Source organism: Netta rufina, assembly GCF_964035555.1.
Source record: "Netta rufina genome assembly, chromosome: 4".
NCBI lineage: Eukaryota > Metazoa > Chordata > Aves > Anseriformes > Anatidae > Netta > Netta rufina.
In genome coordinates, this window is record NC_140127.1 from 15,846,293 (window position 1) to 15,869,501 (window position 23,209).

A 23,209-nucleotide genomic window follows, 5' to 3' on the forward strand; every position below is an offset into this window, starting at 1 on the left:
GCCTAGGGGTTGGGCTTTCCCTCAGGGAGCTAAAGTCCTCCGGGCTTTCCCTAAATATCGTGTTCTGTTTCCCTAAATGCCATGTTCTTTCCAGCCATTGGCCAGGGAAGGAGGGGAATACCACAGCAACGTGGAGGTGACTAACTCCAGGAACATGGCTGGCGTGTGGCAGGAGCGACTTCGGAGTGAAAACCGAGCAAAGAAAGTTCCTGAAGTGTTTTCACTGAGCGCTGCCTTCCAGGCTGGCCGCCCAAATAACAACATTTGAGGCAGGGGCGCTGAGAAGAGGGGACAGTTTCTGTTTACAATGTGAAATTGCTCCCGAAATGTCTCCAGAAAGCGGCAATGAGTCTCCCCTTCCCTGGTGTGTGCTTGTGGTCCATGAGGCAACAGGCAGGCAAATGTCCTACCAACGTACCAAACTGCTCCTCGGCCAAGGCTTAGGATACAGATTTGTTAAGCTCAGCCCTTCTGCTGAGGCAAAGTCTCTCAGCAGGGCTGTGAGCACCATGGGCTGCAGCGAGTGCTTTTAGCAAACACAGATAATAACTAATTGCAATTACCTTCAAATGTCCTGGTTGGAACCGGCTGCAGACGAACAAAATTGTTGAACAAAGCACCAGCTAGGCAAGAAAACAACAAACCAAAACAATGGAAAAAAACAATACCTCTATTTAGAATAAAATAATACATTTTAAAATATGTTTTGCTATCCAGATCCAATAGAAATACTTCCCAATTAGAATATCCCTTTCGCCATGGGAAAAATACTTTTGTAATTTCTGAAAACAAGTTTCCACTTGGCAAGTAAAAAACTCTTACAGCTTTTCAAGGCCCTACACATACCTTAATACAGAGGTGTGCTTTTATCCTGAACAATAAACGTAACCGCCAAATCTGCATTCATATTAAACCACACAGCTGAGAACTGTGACAAACACCAGAGGAAAAAAAGAACACCGTTTTTGTGCCTTCCACCATCAAGACGAATGTTGTGTTCTGTTTTGTTGTCTTCTGTTTTTTCAAGTTGAAGGGAAACAAATCCAAATCTTAAGGATAGATGTAACACTAGCATGCAATAGGATTGTGTGCAGTTAGAACAGTTACGAGGTCTGTACGTAAAAGCATTTCCAGTCACTGGATTCTTTCTCCCCGATAACTACAGATACTTAAAACGTTTCACACGATATTTTGGATTAGTCGTACAAATCAGTTCTGTGGAAGGACCAATGACATTAATAGTAAACAGTCAGTGCATACTGGTAGTAAGCAGCGCGCAACACTTTACAGAAAAAACAATACTAGGCCTACAGGAAAAATGACAGGTCTTCCTGGGTGGTACGGGAACCTGCTGTGCCTTTACAAGGGTACTCTGCAGCCCATGCTCCTAAGGCCATTTGCAAAATTTACCCCTGTCATTTCTGTGATCAATCAGGCCTTTGTTCTTTTCACTGATATAGTGGTTATGATCGTCTATAGGTGTCAGTGCAGGTACGAGAGTGCAGAGCTGAAAAAGCAGGATCTTGAGCAGTTTTAAAACGCAGTTTTAAAGTTGTAACTTAGCTGGTAAGAAAAGTCTCCTCCCTTGATGACAGTCCAGATTCTCTTCCGTCTCTATGCCACAATAACTTACACTTGACACGATTGTTTCTCCACGGTGGACAACGGTGGGTAGTGGTAGTTGCTATTAGGTCAGCTCTAATAATTTATTCTCCAAGCTCACATGTTAAAGAAAATCTACTACTATGTCCTGATGAGTGGGGACCTTTCTTCTTCGGTACTCTGCAAGAGAGAAATTTTAACACAGGAAAGTTAAATGTGGCACATCACAGAGCTTCCACAGTTGGGAAGCTGGATTTCTGAAACTCCCGACAGGAAAGGAAAAAGCTTGTCTCCTACTTCTACGTGCAGTTTCATGGAGGAGAACCAACGCTGTGCTGGGGAGGTGCTGGAGGGTGGATGGCAGCTTTGGCAGGGGCAGGCACTGGGCTACAAAGAGCTGTCCCAAATTTGCTTACTCCAGAGGATGGAGAGGATTGAGGCAAGTGGAAGAAAAGGGCCAGGATGTTCTCCTTGCCCCCACTGGAGGGCAGGATGCTGCCATCTCTAAGGACAGCAAGTGAGGTGAGGCAGGAATTAGGCCTACCAAGATCACGCTCTGCATGCCAGTGGCGCCAGAGAAAGCTCACACTGCAGGATTCACAGTGTGAACAGTGGGTAATGGGCAAGAAATACAGCGAGACACATCCTGCAGAGAAAGCAGTCCTCCTGGAAGCTGGGAGATACGAGGCAGTGATGGGGCAAGTTGTTGATTAGTAGGATATTAAGGATGCAACATAAATGGGAAGGCTCAGGTCGCATCTTTGCAGGGCTGTGGAGCAGGTTGGGAAAGTGATGAAAGGAAGGAGGGAATCTGTGTATCTGGAGGTGTGGTATGCTCAGTTCTGGGCACTGTATCACTGAACTGTCAGGGACATCCCCCAGCCAGAGGTATTTCAGCAAGGACTCAGCACGGCAGATGTGCTCATTCACAGGCAAAATAAAGGCCTGATTGCTCGGTTCCCCGTGGCACATTCCAGATGATGAAAGACCATAACCACCCTGGTGGGAGGTGGATCGCAAACAGACCTGCAACTGGCTGAGTTGCTCTTAGGTCTGCAGGAAAAGCAACAAAAGTAACAGAGAAAACATGAAATTGAGGTGTCGCTTGGTCATTTTAATCACTGTGTAGCATCCAGGAACATCCAAGAGTGCTGGGATGAAGCCAGCACATAGGGAGGGGAAGGAATGCCTGGGGCAGGGGCCTCAGGCAATGGGACAGTTTTGATTTTCTAGTTGAGCCTGCCAGAAATATGAGCAAAAGAAAAAGGAAGAAATGAACAAGGAAAAAGGACAAGGATCTGCTGTAAAGGAACCTGAAATGTGGTCCTGAGAACCCCTGCTCATGAAATGCTTCCTGGGTGCCTGGAGAGAACTGCAAGAGTGAAGCAAGAGAGACAGAGATCGGTTCCTCAAAGCTTGAGGAAAGAAGGCTGAGGACTCTCCGCCACTGCTGCCACCACCATCACACCCCTACCCAGCACTGGGTCCCACAGACTGAAATGAAGCACAGACACAGCACAGCTGGGAGCTCTGGCAGTAGGCATAATGGTGCTTTCTCAAGTGGTTTTAAGAAGGTACTTAGCCAACATCATATAAGCGAGACCACACTAAGACCACAGCAGCTACAGGGAGAAAACAGCCAACTAGAGTACCCAGTTTGTCTCATCGGAACCCTACTGCCTTAACTGTTAGGGTGAAGTTTGAATTTCAGCATTGCTAACTAACAGCCTTAATGCCAGCATGTCATTTTGTGACAGAACCCTTCATAAATAGATGTACAAACTAGCACTGTCTGGATAAAACTATCTGTGTGCTGTTGTCTGTAAAAGTCAGCTGTTCTTTGGTCATGAATTTGCATAGCGGTTCAGAAGAATAATCAACTGGCATAAGGCAATTGTTTCTGAGAACACTGTCCAATTGCCTGTTATTTAATGTCCAACAAATATGGTGAACTTTTGCATCTCACCCTTCAGGGTCCTCTAGACAGGCTGATTTTTTATTTTTTTTACTACTATCAGCAAGGGAGTTAGGCACAGAAGCTACGACCTGCCTTACCACGTTCCGTATATTAGCTGCATTCCTTTGTTTTCATGCATTTATTCTGAGTCTATTAAAACTTCCCCTCCCTAGAAAGGTCATTTTAAACAAAAACAACACATAAAAATGTTTGTGTACAAAAAGATACTGAAGAAATAAATCAACCAAAAGAAAATTAAACACAGACTAACATACAGTAAGCAAAGTTGAATTAAAATGCTACTTACCTCTTCACTTACTCCCCGGGACCTGCACACGAGCACAATAAAAATAATCCCAAAAACAATTCCGATAGCCATGATTACAAAGGGGATTCCAGTTACAACACTGGCTTCCAGCAAGACGTGCTTGAGTTTGCTGGCAGATGCTTCATCAATCAGAACACTCTGGAGCAGAGAAAGACGAAGAGAGAAGAAAGACTGATTTCTGTCCGTCTTTATATTAGGCCATTTTACCTTTGTGAGGTGTAGGGTAACAACAGTTCCACAGTTCTCCACCTCTGCTTCATTGCTTCTTGATATACCTTCCCTCTAAGAATCCTTAGCTCTCCTTCTCTGGCCAGAGGGATAATCTGCTCTGCATTTCTAAATGAAGTAGTGACTTTGAATGCTCAGTTTATGAAAGCAATAATATGGACCTGGAGTAATGGCATGAATCATCAAAGCTAGAGTGTTCCCTGAATCCCTGAATCCAGTGAAGGCAGTGATCCAACTACAGCACAGACTGTGCTACTACTGCATTCATAGAGGTCTCCACACAAAAAGATGTGATCCTGCAAGCCTTCTGCCTCTTCCTTGTGGCCAGTACTCTGCAATTACAAAGCCTACCTGACAGTATTTTCCAGAACTAAATTTAATGCAATGGTCAACAAACAGCAAGAAAATATTAGTAAGAAACAACAGCTTCCTACCTATCACTATACAAAGCAACAGGAAAACATGCATTTCTTTCCTGGCTAGCTCAAAGACGGTATTTTAGCAAGAATAAACATGCCACAATGCTGCAAAGAAATAACATATTTACCTCATTTAGATACATCACTGGGAAAATTAGTGTTCGGATGTTGCCTGTTTCACTGTGTAAAAAAACAACAATAAGAAATGATATTTTTCCAATTTTCCAACTTGAGGGTTCTGAAGACAGACTATAATACAACAATGAACAATGAAACTGTCCCCAGAGAAACTCTAGACTTGATTTTCACCTCCCCACTCGAGCAGAACAATCTAAATCTTCAAAATGCTAAATAATTTCTGTTTTGGAATTTGGTGGCGAAAGAAAAAAAGGGATCCATAAGAGGCTCATTAATAACTTACTGAATGACAGATTTGTGCCAGTCAGCAGGAATGCTAAGCTAAGCCGATGTTGAAGGTTACTCATACTTGTAAAACACAGACACTATTGTCCACACAACATGCACAGAACAGTAAAAAAAAAAAAAAAAAAAAAAAAAAAAGAAGTTTGGCACACATGAAATAACAGCTTGCTCCTGAGTTGTTTTAATGCAACAGCTCCTGGCCACTAGAAAACAAGGTGTAGAAACACTGACCATCCCATAAAGATTGGGGTAGTTAAAACACTTCTTTTTTAGTTATAATATGTGGCAAAGCTGTGCCAATAAGCTGAGTAGCTGCGTAGCAAGGTTTGCTGTATGGACTGCCTAAGTCTCAGGACAACGGTTTCTCGTTATCGTACCAATGCAGTCGCCAAGGCAAGGTCTTTCTCTCTACCTGACCTAAGCCCTCCCCTCAGAATTTTGGATAGGACTTGCTGGCTGTTTTGGGACACACCACTTGATTTTCTGCTTTGAAGGGATTATTCCTTTTTGTTTGGTTTTCACGTGGATACTGCTGAGAAGTGATGGCATTTGCAGTATATATTTTCTAAAAGCTGTGAAGAGTAGGATGGCATGTCCTCACTGCAGTGAGCAGCAGCTCTCCGAGCTCTAGTCCCACTCCATTGTGGCAGACCCTCTCTTGGAGTTGCATCAGTGTAGTATGACTGATGCCACCACAAGCATCATGTGTAACTTGTCTCCAGCAACTTCTTTTCTTGAATACTGTCTTTACTCTGCAGAAGGAACTGTAATAGCCACTTCGTCTGTGATTGAAGAGCGTACTGCCAAATTAAGATTTGACTAGATTTCTCCCTCTCATTTTCTCTCTCCAACCAATATTCCATCTGAACACTGCAGACAACTTTGTTTTGAATATCAAATCAGGTCTGAGATATCCACCCTGCAGCACTTACAAAAATTCAGGTAGTTTTCTGACATGAACATTGATCTGCATCCGCTTGGCTGCTTGAAGGACAAGCCCTGTCAGCTGGGGAATAGAAGAAAGCAGTTAATTATTATTAATATTATTATTTTTAAAGAGTAAGCATGAAATAGGCATTAGGAGAATACAATGTAACAGCTACACTGATGTGGACTTGACAAGGCAATGTAAGACCCACTTAGGGTTATTATTTATTTCCCTTCACCAAGGGAAGGTAATCTTGCAAGATGCTCTTGTATCTCATATGTCCAGATTTCAGTCTGCCTCTGAATTAAGTAGATGTGAAGAGGCTACAACAGAAACGGAGGAACCCACACTTAAGCTACAGAGTGATCCCCTTCTTTCAGATCTAGCTGTAGTTTTGAAAAAGGCTATCACCTACTGCTGCTTGTTCTAGTCTCATTACTGTGCGAAGACCCTGCCGTCTCACACAAAAGAAACATTTCTGTTTGAAGGGTGACAAAGAGATATCAACCACAATGAATGGGAGTGAATGGCCATAAAGGTGATGAGAATGAAACACTTCTCACAATATTGCCACTGCTATAGTAAAGGTTGCAAATGGATGCACAGAAATATGTTCCTTTCTCAAGTAGCCAAATTTAGTCTGTGGGGGTGGATGGAAGCGAGGAGTCACAGAGCTCATTTTACACTAATACTTCAAAAGAGCTGCATAACAGAAAGAGCTTGGCACCAAATCAGGTGTCAAGCAGCATCTGCACTAGATGTTGAGAGAAACTATGCAATTTCCTCCATAGCAGCTTGATGAGTCAGACTCCTCTCCTTCTGTAAACTGGGGAGGTAATGATCTTGCTCTGTCCCTTGACCTACCTTCAGATGTGTGGATCTAGAGTACAGTGTAAAATCACAGCCCATCAGCTGCAAGCTCCTTTATTTCTGACATCTCACGGTGAGATTACCAGAAACTCCACAAACTTCCATGAAAGACACAACCACCATGCTTCTGCATCTCTCTTTCTGTGGCTCCATGCCATCTAAATTGAGTCCAACATCCACTGAGTATTGATCTGCTCTCTTAGTCCACATACCCAGCTTCTTCAGCTTGGGGAAAATACAGTCAGGATAATACCCCAGTGGCTGGGATGGCAGGGTGAGCAGGAAAGTAGCCTCATCTGCTTCTCAGAAATATTTTAGCCTCTTCATTTCATCAATACCAGCCTGTTGGCATCTCTAATTTCACAGGCATGATAGGAAGAGCATTTTAATTCCTGTTATCCAGTAAAATTTGCTCCATACAAGCACATTTGAATAGTTCCATGTAAAATAACACAGCTTTGATGAAGTCAGTGAGACTACATCAATGCACACCATCCAAGAAGGTAACCTAAGCCCATGAGCTTGGATTTGACTGCATTACCCTTTAAAAATGGCTGTACTTACAGGATTGATGTCCACAAATGTCTCATGATATTCCTTGGTCGGGTGCATGCCCTCTATGTCCTCTATAAACTTTTGCTCTGCTTGGTAAAAATGTGGGGCTGATAGAAATATGGGAGCACCTGGAATGTGAAAACAGAAAAAAATCACCATTTAAGAAAAGAACAGGATTTGAGAAAGTCTTTGAGGAACTCAAAACTCTTTGCACTGTGCTATTTACACTGTAAAGGCAAGTCCATTCCGGGGCTACAGAATTAACACTGATGCCCAGTCCTTAGAAGAAGCCAAATTTTCCCTTGTGCAGCATCAGCACAGCTTCATGGCTTGCATGCTGGTCTTTTCACTGGTCATCCAACTACACAGACATGACAGCTACCTGGATAAGAGCAGACTACAAACGCTCAAACTGTTCAGTATGGATCCTGGTACTCCCTTCTGATTTCTTTGATTTTTGTCATTGCTGGAGCTGATAAAATCTCACAGGAACATCTCCCCTCAGATACATTTCCTCATTACTGCAGTTTAACACCAACCAACCACTTGTTGGTGACTGGTTTCACTGAGTACAGTCACATCCCTGTAGGCTTCACCAAACTGTCCTCATTTATTTCAGTCAGAAAGGAGAAATATGTTGCTGCTGATATCCTCCCAGTCTGCTTCCACCCCCTGGTAACATACCTTGCTTGCAGATGCTGACGTTGAGGACCCCAGTGCCAGGGCAGTTCCCTGGAGGCACACAGAATCCAGCATTGTCTGGGTTAATGGTGGTGTTGGCAAACACCATAGGAGAGGGCACAAAGCGGTAGGTTGGGATGCCTGCAACGCTTCCTGAGCTGTCATACACCAGATAAAAAGATCTGCAAGAAAGAGAAGCCAGACCCAGATTTGTTAGTCTTGAGCATATGCTAATATCTGCTGCAGATGTCTCTTTGTTGATGCCTGCTTATCTAATTCAGTTTACAGTAAGCTGCGGCCTTGGCCTAAGCTCATTCCAGTGATCTTCTGTGTTGAATTCTTCTGTGTTAAATTCTTCTGTGTTAAATTTAACGGGCTTTTGATCATCACATACACACCTCATCATTCTGCTGCTGCAAGAAATGGACAATCCTGTGCTAACCGTGCTGCTCTAGGGATACTGACACCTGCCTTCAGCATTTTGGGGCTTCAGCCATGTCCCCATGTTCCTATTATGCGATGTGTGAGGCACTGCTGGTGCGTGCTACTGGGAGGGACAAGGCAAGGAACAGGGTTGGGCAAGACAGAACAGAGGGGAGGCACAAATTTAGCGAGTCCTGAATTTAGCATAACACACATCCGTATTGATTTAAATAGAGAATTTCAGATCATTTTCATTCTCCACAAACAGGAAAACTTGGAAGGGAGGAGAACAGCAAGTGGAACATAAAGAAGGAAACACCATGTTTTTTTTTTTCTGAATATTGCTGCATTTTAAATAGCACTGCTTTAAGTCACACATCTCTGAAGAAGGCAATCTGCGTTCTCTAAAAAGCAGAACAAGGGAAGATTTTGGAGAGAAAGAAATTTCAGGCAAGGTTCATAGAAATCCTCTTCCCCTCATTACAAACCTTGCTAGACAGTCCAGCCTGTCTTTCCAGTCATCTTTCAAATTTGCACTCTATCCTTCTTTACAAATAACACATCCTTAATTTGATACAGATTTTATTATTATTATTATTTTATTTATTTTATTTATTTTATTTTTTGGTTTATCATCCTTCATAGCACAAATGAATACTGAACACCAACCCTGCTAAATAAGACAATGGAAGGAAAAATATTAGCCTAACATAAAACTTTAACATCAATGGACATAAATGCTCTGCTGCAAAGTCTGAGTGATGATGTTTTCCTTTTCTTACCTGCAGAAATCAGAAGAGAAGATATAAATATTCTCATCTTTGCTAATCAGTGGGTGAAAGGATGTTCCATCTGTTCCGTTGATCATGTTACATGACTTTGTTGTCCACCAATTCAATGACCTGAAGAAAATGAAGCAAAGAGAATAAGGGTTAAAAGACCTCTGAGCAGTGGTCAGGCCAGCTTATGGTCTGAGCAAACAAGAATCAGACCTGTACAGTGCTACATCCTATTGCCTCAGCTCTGCTAACAACAAGGGGCATTAGGATGGGTTTAAATTGCATTTGTCTTCTCTTTAAACTGGCACCAGGCAAGTAAGAATCCAGGGAGGTGTGTCAGGGAGGGTAACCGGTGCCATGGAGCAGTCAGGGGTTCAGAGGTGAGTGCCCACAGCAGTTTGTTCTCTAGGGGCAGGGGCTGTCTTCTTTTCATAATTATATGACCCATACCGATATACTGGAGGCCTGGTCTGAGCTAAGAGCTGCTAAGAACTATCACCACCCACAAAATAAATGGACTTTTGTTTTGTTTTGTTTTGTTTTGTTTTGTAAAGAATGTAAAGGTGAACAGTCTTGTTCAACAAAAATGTGGAAAGTGGCAGATTTTGACAGAGGCCTAACCATAGTGAAAAACTTACTCTTTTCCTTTCCATTCCACAATCCGTGAGAAGTTAAGGTAGTTCCTTTCCCCACTTAGGAAAACATATTCTCCATCATCAGTTCCATTCATCTGCAAACAGATACGTAAGTTTTTAATCACTCCTGACTGGTAACAACGGGGTGACAGGAGACTGAGCTGCCATCACTACAAATCCACCACAGGAGTGATGGACTCCCCTGAGGTAAGTGCAAATCATTAAACTCCCCCTTGAACATAAGTGAGGTGGATGTGACTGTGCTAAATTCTCACCCCTCCCAAGTGAAGGGAATGAAACATGAGGTTAGCCTTTTTTACCCGTTGAAATTTGCCACTGAAAAAGCAGTTTAAATAAAACAAACACACAGAAACAAAATAAACCCACAGAAAATAATTTGGGTGCTGTAGGTATCTCTGAGAAACAAGGAGTCCTGCCAGCCCAAGGTGACTTACAGAGATGCTGTGGAAGCCAGGAATGGCTACAGCACAGAACTAAACTAACATGTGATCTCAATTAATTACTGCGAAGGAAATTGGTCAGGAAATTTTCTGATAGTTTGCACAAGTGGTGCCAAAAAGGCCATGCTACTCAAAGTGAGCACAATCAACAGTGGAATTGTTTACATCCACTCTTGAAAAGCTTATGCATATTTGACACAGGGAAGTGAGATAAAACACTCGCAGCCGTGCCACAGGCCAGTGCCTAAACACAGCCAAATTGGACATGGAACATCCTTTTGCCACCTCTGCAGCCTGCCTCCTGGCCTCAGCCTCGGAGCAACCTTCTCTACTGGCGGCTGATGACAGTCCCAACTCTGTAGCAATGACATCACCCCTAATTTAAAGCACCTGAAAGTCTGGTATGCCAGTTACCTTATTAAAGAAACCAAACACTGGATCGATCTCGGGATGCAGAAGATGAATGGTTGACAGCAGCTTGTCCTTGTAGCCCCACAGTAATTCATGCACGGTGCGAACTGTAAACAGGGATTCTTGGTATAGGAGCAACAGCACCTCTGTGGCAAACTGAAGAGAGGTTGCCCTGGTCCACTCCATTGCAGTCTGCCAGGGGATTGGAATCAGGGAAAAATGGTCAGATTTCATGTAGAATAAATAATTACAGCCGCATGCAAACACAGACACACACATTTCAGCATTGCACACATTTGAATTGTATTTTCAGTTTCACTATTTCCACTTGCAGCAAGTAATGTGCTGACTAACAGGTTCCTCAGTTATTCTCCTCCAGGGATGTGCTCCTGCAGATTCCTGTTCAGCTAAGCATGGGCACACGGTTTGGTTTTGTGCCACTGATTTCTGTAGAATGCATTTAAAGTGAAATGTGCAAAACTGCTTTCTAAGCAGCTTGAATTTCACAGGTATGTTACAGCTGGAGATGTTCTTTGAATATCAGCCTTAGGAAATCATGGTTTACATTTTGAAAAGCGAAGCCTGTAAGGATGTGGAATTTCTCTAAAGTGCAAACAATACCAAAAGTTATTCCCTTTGTAGTAATTTTGCAACATGTATTTTAAAAAAGGCAAAAACAAAAGAAAAAAATATTCCTTGGGTGAACGAAGCTGTAGTTCTTCTAGTACAGCCTGTTACAGTACATCACTGTCAAAAATCTGAACGAGAGATAATACTTGCTACCACTCAAATGCCTGGGAGGAACTGTAAATACAGTGACTGTATTGTTTGCAACTTGTAGTAAACTGTGTTCTATCTAATGCCACATACAGAGAATGTATGTATTCATTCATAAAATCAGACAGACATTTTTAGAAATGCCAGGCAAATTTGAATGCACCCTGTAATTGAAGTCAATTAAACTAGTATGGGGAGTAAAGGCGTAGTTACACAACCAGCAAGTATTTGGGTACTGTCTCATTTGCTTTGCAAGGTATGACAGCTGTGTATCTGCCTGTTCTCATGCTATCCCTGTGCGAGACCAAAAATAATGGTCTGCCTCTCATCACCAGAATGAGACTGTCTTTGCAGGGTTGCCTCACCTAATGCAGACCGGGGTGCCTGTCTTAATTGTAACTTTATTCTCGCAGCACCTTTTCATTCAGTGGTATCTGAAACCTTTTTTTTTTTTTTTTTCAGTTTGTGATGCAGAGCTGGAGGCAATTTTTGCAATTTTGACCAAAATAACCCCAACCAAACAAATATTTCAAGCCTTCTCATTCAAATGTCTGAGTTCCTCCTACGTATCTGAGATCACTAACTCCCTAATTTCACTTGGTCACGAAAACCCAACAAGCCTGATTTCTGCTCATCCCTTAAGTGCGTCAGCTCTCAGCACAGGAATGCGGTACTAACACTCAGAGGTGTATGGGGAAGGAAGAACATCATAATAAAAAAAATCCCACAACAGTCCAAACCAAAACTGAATGCAGTATCTGCCTCAGACATAAGCTGCCTCTCTAGTTCTTCAATCACCTTTATCTACCACAAAGGAAGAGACAGTACGGAGTGACAAGCTGTAGGGGTAAAGTGAGTTAGGATGATTTCCAAGCAGAAACGGAGGAGAACTCACCACTGCAGGAACATTAATTGTTCTGATGAGATCCACTTCAGGGTCTCCAACTGACTTCTGAGGCTCAAATACATATGTCTTTGGATTCAGAGCAGATACTTTGGTGCCATTGTCCAAAAACTGAACGTGCACTCTTGGCCTGTATTCTCTGAAAAACAAGAAAGTTTACTCTGTAAGCAAGTTAAACATGTATAAAGCAAGTTAAACATGTACAAATGACACTAATTGCAACTTGTGGCCATTCTACTGCTCTAAGCACATGAAGGGGAGGATTTTCAGATCACTGGCAGTTGGTCCATTTTTGCTGCTGCTGCTGTCAGCAACACAACTCCCCTTTGTGTCAATGTGAGCTGAATTACACCTCACAGGGTACTCCCAAAAATGCCACCCCACGCCCTAATTGCACTTCATATTTTTACCTTGCCTTGAAATACCTCCAAGGAAAGAGAGCAATTTCAAACAGTACAGAAGGATTTAGAGACACTATATATAAGACTTCTGCCTCTTTCCTGCAGGCAAAATTTGCTCCCAGACAAAATAAGATGTAGGCTTCACCTAAGTATCACTAACCTGACCTAAGAACCTACCAGAATCTTTCTGCTGATGTCCATGTACTTTGCAATAGGGCTTCTGGGCTTATGTGTGACTCAACAACAGAACAAGCCTCGTTTTAGCTATTCTCCTTTAATTGTGAGGTGGCAATCCTGGATGCAACAGAAATTCAACTGATTTTTTTTTGCCCTGAACTGCTCATGGGTTTGGAGTTTGCTTCTGGTACTGTCTAAGCAACAAAACAGACGAGCTACAAACGAGCAACAAAAAGCTCAGGATTGCTGACAAACAAGTCCAATTGGCAAGAAACATCAAATGCTACCTGCTGGCCTAGTAAGGGAGTCAGATCTTAATCACCCTGAAGCACATGTCATAACCATAATCCAGTGCATTGCCAGGACCATGTTCCAAACAAGAACCACAATTCTGCAGAACTGGCAGGCTTAGGTTCACAATGAGACACATAGCAATCTTCAGCAATACAGAAAACAGCAGTGGCAGGATGTCTTCTCATGGTGTGATCCTTTTGGCATAGGAGTGAGGTGAAACAGACCATATTTCATGAGTCCACATTCAGTCAAGAGTTTGTTGACTTCTACATTGCTTTGCCTCCGGAGTAAATTTTAACTCCCAAGATGGAAAGGTGAATTATTCTGCAAGATCCTGTGCTGTGATGTTCTTCGTTCATTTCAGATCCTAGATGCTATCCTGGCTGCACTAGATCTAGTTAATGCAGCTTCATGACTGGCTGTATCACTCTGGTTCAGCCTTTCTAACTTAAAGCAAACTGGGAAGGCCCATGAAACTATTCTTCTTAGAAATCAACCATTTCCCACCTCCCCTACAAAAACAGTGTATCTACTGCTCTTCTTCTCTCCTAGGAACTCCAGCTTGCTTTGGAGTTCACATCAATTTATTCTATAACCTAGGGCTTGAACTGAGGGGATGGGAATGGACAGTTGTGAAGTGCCTTACCTAAAATAGGCCAGAGTTAGCCTGAGAAGTTTCTCCAACTCTAAAAAGTCTGCAGAGGAAAATAATACTCCCCGATTAGGGACACAAGGAGGAGGATCTCAGATGTTAAAGACAAAAAACTGTTAATGTGTCCAAGACCAGAGAATATCCAAGTGTTCTTTGGAGCTTGTCAGGAAAGCAGCATGCACTTCATAATGAATTATTTTATATATTGCAAATATAACTTCCAGGATTTAAAAAGACAAGCACTACAGCATTTCAGGTACAGAAACTATGTCTGCACTAACTGGGTTTACAATTTATATGGGTCAAACCTATGAACTGTTTGAAGCTTAACCATGCAGTATGTACATGTAGCTGTCCCACCTCTTCTCTGCCACTCTTAGACTTTTTTCCCTGTCTGTCAGGGACGGTTCACTTCCAGCCTTTCTCCTCAGTAACCCATTTTATAAAACACTGAGTCATGCACTTGATTTTGGAGCATTTTGGATGTTCTGCTACATACTAACCTGGTATTTATTCTGTGGCTCTAGCATGCAGTATGTCTGCAACATGCCTTCCTTCTCCCTCTCCTCCCATGCACCTCCTCTCTTTCCCCACCCACCGCTGACAGCCTGGTACACTCAGCAGCAGCAGCTAAGCAAGGATTAAAGAATCTGCTGGGAAAGAGCACTCCAGCTTTTTAACTTCGCTATTTCTTCCATCAGGCAGAGCGCAGCACAGTCGAATCCTGTTCGGACACGTCAGAAGCGGGCAAACCAAGCAAGGCAGGAGCGACAGAAACACGCAGGGCTGGAAGGAGCAGCCTGCCTGCCTCCCTCGGCAATAAACAAGTCGGGGAGCGCCTGCGTCGCCCGCCCCAGCCCGATCACATGCAGCCAGCCTGTGGTGTGTGCTGCAGGGGAAGGCTCGCAGCGAGCCACAAAACAGCAGCTCAGGCTGGGCCTCCCCTCGGGCACGGACCACGCCAGGCAGCCCCGTCCATCCCACAGAACTCCTTCATGGGTAAGGTGCAGCTTCACAAAGCAGGCTGTGCGTGACGCCTGGAAGATGCTGAGGAAAGAGGAAAAAAGGAGCTAGAGAATGGGAGTGCAGAAAAGCAAGGGCCTGTGAGGTTTCATGTAGGTCTTTTACATCTAGAAGCAGCCCTGTTTATCTTCCTGCTGACTAATTATCAGCATTATACTACACCGACCTGAAGGAAAGCTTGGGAACTTGAAAGCTTCTCTATCTTTTCCCCACCTCTACCAGTTCATCTAATAACAAAGTAGAACATGTAGTTTGCCAAAGCTAAACAGGCAAGGCAATGAAAAACAGAGATGGGAAAAGATTGAGGGCAGAGGGTGAAGCAAAACTGAGCTGTAGGTGGAGAGGAACAGCGTGGGAAGACATACTGCAGAGGCTGAGGCAGCCCGAAAGGCTCTCCCTTTTACTCTACAATATTTTTTAAAATACTGACAACCAGATCCTGATCATTCTGCAGCTTAGGTAGAGACAGCTCCTTCTGGCGCTGAAACTGGTCTGAATGAATGTCTGACCACTGAGACTGACAATAAGAAACCAACATTTTTGCCATGGTTCTCCTACCTCCATGAGTTCAAATACTGTGAAACCTCCTGCTACAGGACTGCTCCTGGTTTTACACTGCTGCGTGCAGTGGAGCAGAATGAAGCTCCAAAGGAAAACTTGTTCATAAGGGGACCAAAACCTCTCCACATGCAGCAGACTCGGACTGCTCAGCGTGGAGCCATACCATGCAGAAGGAGTCATGGAGGCTGGATAAGCTCCAACACTGCACGTGGCCTTACTGAGTCCTTCCATCTGCAAAAATAGTAGATATTTCTGGATCTAAGTAGTGATGGCTGGTTAGGGGAGTTCCCTTTAGTTCCACTCTGTAACTAGCTTTCTGTCCATGTTTTTAATGATATGAATTGTGCAATTTCAACTAGGAAATAGTTTCTGAGTGAATCACATTTTTATGCAACACTTCTCTCCGCTTACATCTCAACCAGTCACTGCCTCTTCCCTCACAAGACAGCAGGCCACGATGCAGAGAACTTCCTCTCGGTTCAGCAGCTGAGGAGCAGCAGCAGCACACAAGCAAAATCTTGCACAGAATTTAACAGAAGACCCTGGCTGAAACCAAAACTGCTTGCAGGCTGTTGCTGTGTCAGCCTGGTTGTACTGTGCAGGTGGTGTATGACCATTCTCAGTTGAATAAATTTTCAAGCCCACATTAGCAGCTAGGTTTTCTCCTAGAATGGGATCCCAAACATTCTGGATCTCAGTTCTTTGCCTCCTTACACACAACAGGTTCAGCGAAATGTGAACACAGTGAAATGGTCCTACCGGTAGGTGTACGGCCCTTTTTCCTCTACAAGAGGAGTAGCTCCTTGAAGCACTTCTAATGGATTTGTCACATTAAAAAAGTAGAACTGCATGTAGACTGGTGGAGGAGGATCTTCCCAGGCTTCAAAGGTTTCTGTGCCATTTTTTAATACTGTTCCCTGAAACATGAGAAAGACAAATCAGCTGTTAGTGATAGATGCTGAATAATATTTACAGGAAAGAGAGGAATTCTCTGTCCTCAGAACAAGGACAAGCAACACCATTGGAGACCCCAACTCTACAAATACTTTGTGCTTTACTTTGAAGCACCTCACTAAATATCAACAAAATCAGGCATATGCTACGATGCTTGCAGCCTAGGGGCATACTTCTGTGGGGATTGTTTTTCTGCTTCTTCCTACAAACACTTCTGCCTGACATTTTTCAGAATGAAGACTTATCAGCTGTTACACAATGATCCTCTTGCACTTTCTATATGAACAAAAACCTAACCTGGTGTGAAACACCACAAAATATATCCACATTACAGATAGAAGAAGTGGAAACCAACAATGTGAGGCCAAGCAGTCCTAAGAGAGTCATCTGAGGAGGAACAAGGCCAGAAAAGAAGCTTAGATTCATTGTGGTTATGATTTCTTTGCCTACAAATGTCACATTCCAGTATAGCTGTAAGATTGTCTTCAAAGCAACTGGACTTCATTTCTCAGTAGACTGTGAGGAAAACCTGTAAGTGATAGAAATTTCTTTCATTTAGGCAGACTGGGATTCTTGCTTTTCTGAGGTCTCCGAATAGGGCAAAGATTCTTTGTATTCAACACAACATGGGTCTACAAAACAGGAACTGCAAATCATTATTTTATCACATAAGTACTTGATTCAATATTCAAATGTATCTTCATGTGGCTCTATTAGGAACACGTAACACAGATCTCAACTCCTTATTTTATTACCATTTAATTCTAGATAAAATTTACTGCAACTATAGAAGCATCACCACCACCACCACCAAAATCAAAGCTTTTCGCATGTTTTTAACACTGTTACTGCCAGTGTTACAGTTAAGAAAAAAATGGCTTGCAGAGTGGAATTTTCAGGAATAAGTACAAACAAAACTGGATCTTCGAAAATCATAACACTAGTAGGCGGAAGAAGGGAGGGGGAGATAATTTGCAATTAAATGGGTCTCGTCAACACTTGCTCTTTTTATTCTTCTGAGAAAACAAGTCAAATATTGTAAGTACAAAATCAAAGGCAGGACAAACTGGCCAGCTGCCACGTCTTGGTTACTGTTTATGGGGTCTTAACTTTATCAGCTACAGGACTATCAGCTACAGCCTCAGCATTCATCCTTGGCCTTCCCACTGAAGGAGCTGTTTTCTCTGCATGCAGATTTTAATTTTGAATGATTAGATAAAGATAAGACCTTTTAAAAGAAACACGTATTGGCAGGAGCTTGGAATGGCAGCAGTATTCCTGAAAGGCAGTGAAAGCCAACCCAGCTGGTAATACTCTGCAGTTGCAGACTGCTTTTCTCTGAGAATTGCAAACCCTGTATTCTGTGAACACCACAAAAATAACGTTAGGCATGTTTCAGGTGCTTTGTGCACTTCTTTGGTACTATCAGCATCTCGTATACACCATTTCCTACACAAATCAATGCTTCTGACCCTGTTTTCTTGCAGTCTTATGCCAAGGAGGCTCACAGTTGTATTCATACAGAGTCTGCATGAAGCTGGTTTGTAGGATCAGGAACAGAAAATCTCACTAGATCAGGCATACTGTTTCCATGACACTACCAGAAAGGGCTGGGAGCGACACAGCAATGTATTTAAGATACCTAGAGATAACTGGGATAGTTTTTCTCCATACGCAAATAACCACAGTACAAAGTCAGGGGTTTCAGAGGTCTGATGTCTGCTCCTTTCCTAAGCTGTGCACAGCTCACATTTCTCATGTGCATGAAATACATTTGAGCATAAGCTTGACACTGATAAAAAGACTAACTCTTGCCTGTCTTGACCTTAACTCTCCCCATCTAGGAATTTGTACTATTCCCCAACAACTAGTAAGCGTATTCAGGGCACCTGTCTGCTGCTCAAATTGCTCTCATATGAGGCAATTAAAGCGGAAGATTATTACTCCCTCTAAATCGTCAACATTTAAAAAATACAAGTGCACCCCAGACAAATTAATTCCAGTTTTAGGCTCCAGTGTATCCTTTATGAGGGATGACATTTACCAGGTGCAGGGAGGTCACTGCCCCATGCCACTCTCCTGAGCTAGACCGAAAAGAAGAAGCTCCCCACCTTGATGACGAATTGCCAAATGTAACATCAGTTTCTCTCGTGCTATATACATATACTTATGCACCAGACTACATGCAAAGACCATTAACAGGAAGGGAATGAGGGAATTTTTCTCTGGAAAGTCCGCATAAACGCAGGTTCCTGGGATTTTGAAATCTTGTGTGATCCCCTGGGAGATGGCTACAGAGCAAAAGGGTAGTGAAACCAAGTCATCTGGTGATTTATTTGCTGGATCTGCGTAACGCTGCTTGGATCTCCCACAGCAATGACAGTGTATTTTTAGCTCTGTACAGTAACAACACCAGTTGTAAACCCAGATTCACAAACTTCTGAGCAGGACTCAGATACACTGCCATGAAATTCTCAAATAATAAAATACGGCAAGCTCTTTCCTTCAATTTTTCACCAAATGGTATCAGGGGCATTTGGGTCTGCCACATGATATTAAACAGCCTGGGCCCATGAGAAAAATACGTGCACATTTTTTTTGAACAAAACATATGTCCATGTCCCTCAGCCGGTGGCATTCTGTTTAGCTCTGCTGACTGATTCACAGAAGAGTAGGATCTGATGTTACTGATTTTGTTTGTCAGAGGCTCTGGCCACTGCTAGGTTAGGTAGGCTGTGAAATACTAGATCATAGGACTGCTGTTTAATCTGAAATATGTGAAAGATACAGCCCCACTGCAGTTATTGTTGCTGTACTGCACAAGGCCTTTTCTCTTGATACACTTACGTGCAGAAACAAGACATACAGAGTATCCAGGAACCCCATGTCAGACACTAGTCCTGCAGGCAGTAGCCCAGGGAGGCCTCAGACTCAGAGATCCTGTCTCATGGAGACACAAAGGTGCACCAACTGCACGATCGCCACCCAAAACCAGTAGATAACATCATGCTGTGTCCTCACTCAGCAGCACAGCAGAGACTGCCGCTTCCACGAAAACATCTGCCCTGCTGACTTATTTATCAGGCCTGAATTTGCACTGGTTGCATTCTCTGATGTTTCCTTGTCTTCACAAAGAGGAAAAAAAAGGCAGTTTATGCTCCCAAATGTAATTGCAATTGGTGGCGTTGATTGGAGTGGAAAATGATGCTGGAATTTTTTGTAACTTGTACAGAAAATTAAATACATACATATACTTTTTTTTTTCCTGGAACTGCAAAATGATCTAGTTCCAGGACATAGTTTTATACATCCATTTGTCACAGAACTTAATTGCAGCTTCTTAAAAGGAGCAAAAGGGTAAACCTTCAGACCAACACGAGCATACTTTTCTGACCCTGCACTTCAGGAACTGTTCAAAAGAAGCATCTCAACTCATCATTTGTCTAAGCCACCACAGTCTAGTATTTCACATTAAACAAAACCTACAAATGATCAATACATAAAATAAATAAAGGGATAAAATATCTTCCCCAACCTTTTGGGCCCCAAATACTCCTGACAACCCAGCTGTGGACAGCTGGCAGCAAAAGCCCATTGAAATTTCGAGGGGTTAGAAGACTAACCATTTTCTAAATTTATCAGTGTGCGGCATGTGGCATAAGCAGAACACTGGAGGTAAAGGCACAAGGGCTGACTGCCCAACTTTCACATTAGGTGCATAGCTCAAGGGTTGTTATAGTCATACACTGCACGCTTATGGCAGTAAAATCCATAACCATATAACAAATATATAGCATAAAGCAAACACTGCTCGCAGCTAGGAAGGCTTTTCACCTGTGGGCAGCTATTTTACTCTTGTTCTTTCCAGTTTTTTTTCCCATTATTTGCTGGAGTTTCAGGTGCTACCGCTGGTAACTAACAGACACTGGACAAGATGGACCAGTGGTGCTGGAAAGGATGCATCACACAAATCCCCTGGTTCAAGCCGACCCATCCTCAGTGCTGCATAGCTCCTGGGTTTGGACACACAGGTGCTTCAACTGGTCCATAATGCAGTCATTCATTTCAATTTACTTCACTATCAGTCAGCACTGCTGGGAAGTCTTCAAAGCAGCATGAACTACTCCATGCAAAGGACAACCTCTTTCTGCAGAGAAGGTGTGGAGGGTAAGAGGGGCCAGCATGAAACTCATGAGCACAGGTGACATTTCTTGTCCACTGCCTTGGACTTCAGAGCAATCAGAGAGCTCAGAAAGCTCTAGTCTTGTTACACTGCAAAGGCAAATTCAGATTTGTCTATTTGCACAAGATTTTCTAAGCTGCACACATGGTTACACAAGAGACAGCAACTTCCTAGGCCACACACAAATGAGAAGCTCGTGTGGGATAAAGCACGTGGAAAGCAGCAGAATCAGCAGAGTGACTGGGAGGGAGCACGCTGCTTTGGGGCTGAGAGCTGTTCAGGAGGGTGTCACTGGGAAGCGCAGGGAGCAGGATGCTTGATCCTGTGCAATGGAGATGCATGCTAGGACAAGCTGAAAAACACTAAGCAGGAAAAGACTGAGCTCTAGGAACTGCATCCTGCATTACTGAAAGCTCTGCAGAGTAACTATGAAGTTACTCTTATACAATCAACCGTTAAGGGTAAGGAGTTGTGTAGCTAAGAGATAATACGTGTAAGGAGGATCACACCTAATTCCTTACAGTCCTACACTGTGCTGCCAAACCATTTCTTTTTACCCCACTGCTCCTGTGGTAAGAGCATGAAATAGACTTGAAGCTCTAACTTCTGCTGTGATGCAGTGGCTGACAGACTCCTTTCCTGCAATATAGGAGATGGAGCTGTAGATGTCTACACAAAGCTGCGCTGTTTGGCTTGCTTTGCACACAACTTCACATACACAGACGTTCACATCAGTTCGCATCTGGCTTTCAGACTGCCTGGAGAAAGCATGAGCTGACAATCGGATGACTTCAGGATAAACCACCCATTCCCCACGCTGTGCTCCAGCAGGGCAGAAGCACTTACCTGGGGACAAACCCTGCAGGAGCAGCTCCCGAGGAGCAGCTGACACCCTGACAGGCTGCACGACACCTAGGGAGGCCTGGTTTTGGCTATCCCCTAAACTTTAGGGATACATTTCAAAGTGCAACTTGTTTTAAACTGACTGCCAGCATAAAAATGCCCTTGTTAAGCCAAATTGGTGTAAGATAACACAATACAGCTTCTCTGTTAGGAAACGCTTGCTGTCAATACCTTGAGGAAAAGCACAGCGCATCGGTTAGGACATTACGGGGGATAAGCAGACTTCTGTCACCAGTTAGACAACAGCACTGGTTACATCACATGATTTGTTAGCACTCTTGGTTTCCCTGTCTGAATAGTCCTCAGACTAGGCAGATCAGTAATAATTTACATGCTTCACAGACATTTTAAAGGAAATAGCTAATGACAAATGCTTCGAGTAGGGGAGTTTCTAACACCATTGGAGTTGACCCTTTTCAGTGGACCACCATATAAACCCAAAGGGCCAGCATGAGGAACAAAAGTTAAAGTAGACCATGAGCAAGGAGGGCTCTGCAGTCGTAACAACGCCAGGACGGGGGCTCCCCAGTTTTGCTGCAAGCAGCTGTGAGCAGCGGGGTGAAATGCCCTGCTGCCACCACCCAGCCCATAGCACACCTAGCACTGCACAGGCAGCAATAAATGGAGCAGCAGCACAAGCCACTGTCTGAAAGCTGCAAGAAATCGGTGATACAGATGGTAGAAAAGGAGGCAGGAGGGGTGCTTTAGGTGTTCCCTGCTCTCCCTACGTGTTGCTGCTCTGGAGCGGGCCCCTCATTACAGCAGCTGCCTCACAGCCAGCAAAGCTGCCTGGAGAGGACTGATTTTTACTCATATTTGCTGGATTTTTGCCCAGCCCTGCCCGAGCCCCCACCTGGGGGATGCTCCGACCGTCACCGAGCGCGGCTGAGGCGCGGAGGGCGCCTGGCAGCGCCAGCCCCCAGCCCCTTCCCTCCCTCCCTCTCCTCCCGGGGTAACCTGCGGAGGGGATAAACCCCTCAGGAGGGACCGTGAGGGCGGCGATCGGGCCGTGCTCTCACCTGCTTCACCTGCAGGTCCACCACGGACTGGAAGACGTGCGCCACCAGCAAGGAGATGCTGGCGATGAGCAGCGTCAGGGCCAGGACCCCCGCCGTGACGAGGCACAGCGACTTCATGGCCGCCGCCCGGCCGGCAGGGACACAGCCGCCACCAGCACCGCCACCACAGCCGCCGCCAGGCCCCGGGGCCGGGCACAAGGGGCGGGCGGCTGCCTCGCCACGCCTGCTGACGGGCCGGGAGGAGCCCCCGGGCCTCCCCGGGCCTCCTGAGACCGGCTTCGGCCCCTCAAGGGCCGGAGGGGCTCGGCTGTGGGCTGGGGGCGAGGCTGTGTGGGGTGGGGAGCGCCCCGCTCGCTGCACCGGGCAGGGAAGGGGGAAATGAGTCCCGAAAGGGTTTGGTTTGTTCCTGCTGGCAGGAATTCCCCGTGTCTGCTCGGGAGGGACCATGCAGCAGTGGTGTTTCACAGGTTTTCTGGAAAACAAGCAGGAAAACAGCTGGCCTTCAGGAAGATGGTTAGGGGAGAAGTTATAGGGAACAGAAACTGCCTCTGGAGTGAATGGGGCTTCACAGGGATCAGCTTCTACCCTAGTTCAATACAGATCAGTTAACCCTCTCATAATAAATAAATTGATGTATGCCTTTCTCCGTTAAAAGACAGCG

At 44.2% G+C, this 23,209-nt stretch overlaps 1 protein-coding gene across 1 annotated transcript; it reads right to left on the reverse strand.

The window, feature by feature from the left end:
- Window positions 1-652: 652 nt before the first annotated feature.
- On the reverse strand, window positions 653-22,728 carry SCARB2 (scavenger receptor class B member 2). The gene is made up of 12 exons (XM_084285965.1): window positions 22,549-22,728; window positions 16,249-16,406; window positions 12,373-12,520; window positions 10,704-10,892; window positions 9,832-9,923; window positions 9,197-9,316; window positions 7,995-8,173; window positions 7,320-7,438; window positions 5,890-5,963; window positions 4,663-4,714; window positions 3,867-4,025; window positions 653-1,782 (listed from the first exon to the last, which is right to left on the reverse strand). The coding sequence occupies exons 1-12, from the start codon at window positions 22,663-22,665 to the stop codon at window positions 1,744-1,746; spliced, it is 1,446 nt and encodes a 481-aa protein (XP_084142091.1). The 5' UTR covers window positions 22,666-22,728; the 3' UTR covers window positions 653-1,743.
- Between the last annotated feature and the right edge of the window lie 481 nt (window positions 22,729-23,209).

Coding starts and splice junctions, on each gene's coding strand:
- SCARB2 (XM_084285965.1), bottom strand. CDS start 22,665: ATGAAGTCGCTGTGCCTCGTCACGGCGGGGGTCCTGGCCCTGACGCTG. Junction 12,521..16,248: donor AAAGGGCCGTACACCTACCG/GTAGGACCATTT, acceptor CTTGTTTTTCAG/AGAATACAGGCCAAGAGTGC. Junction 8,174..9,196: donor TTCTCTTCTGATTTCTGCAG/GTAAGAAAAGGA, acceptor TCTTTCTTGCAG/ATCTTTTTATCTGGTGTATG.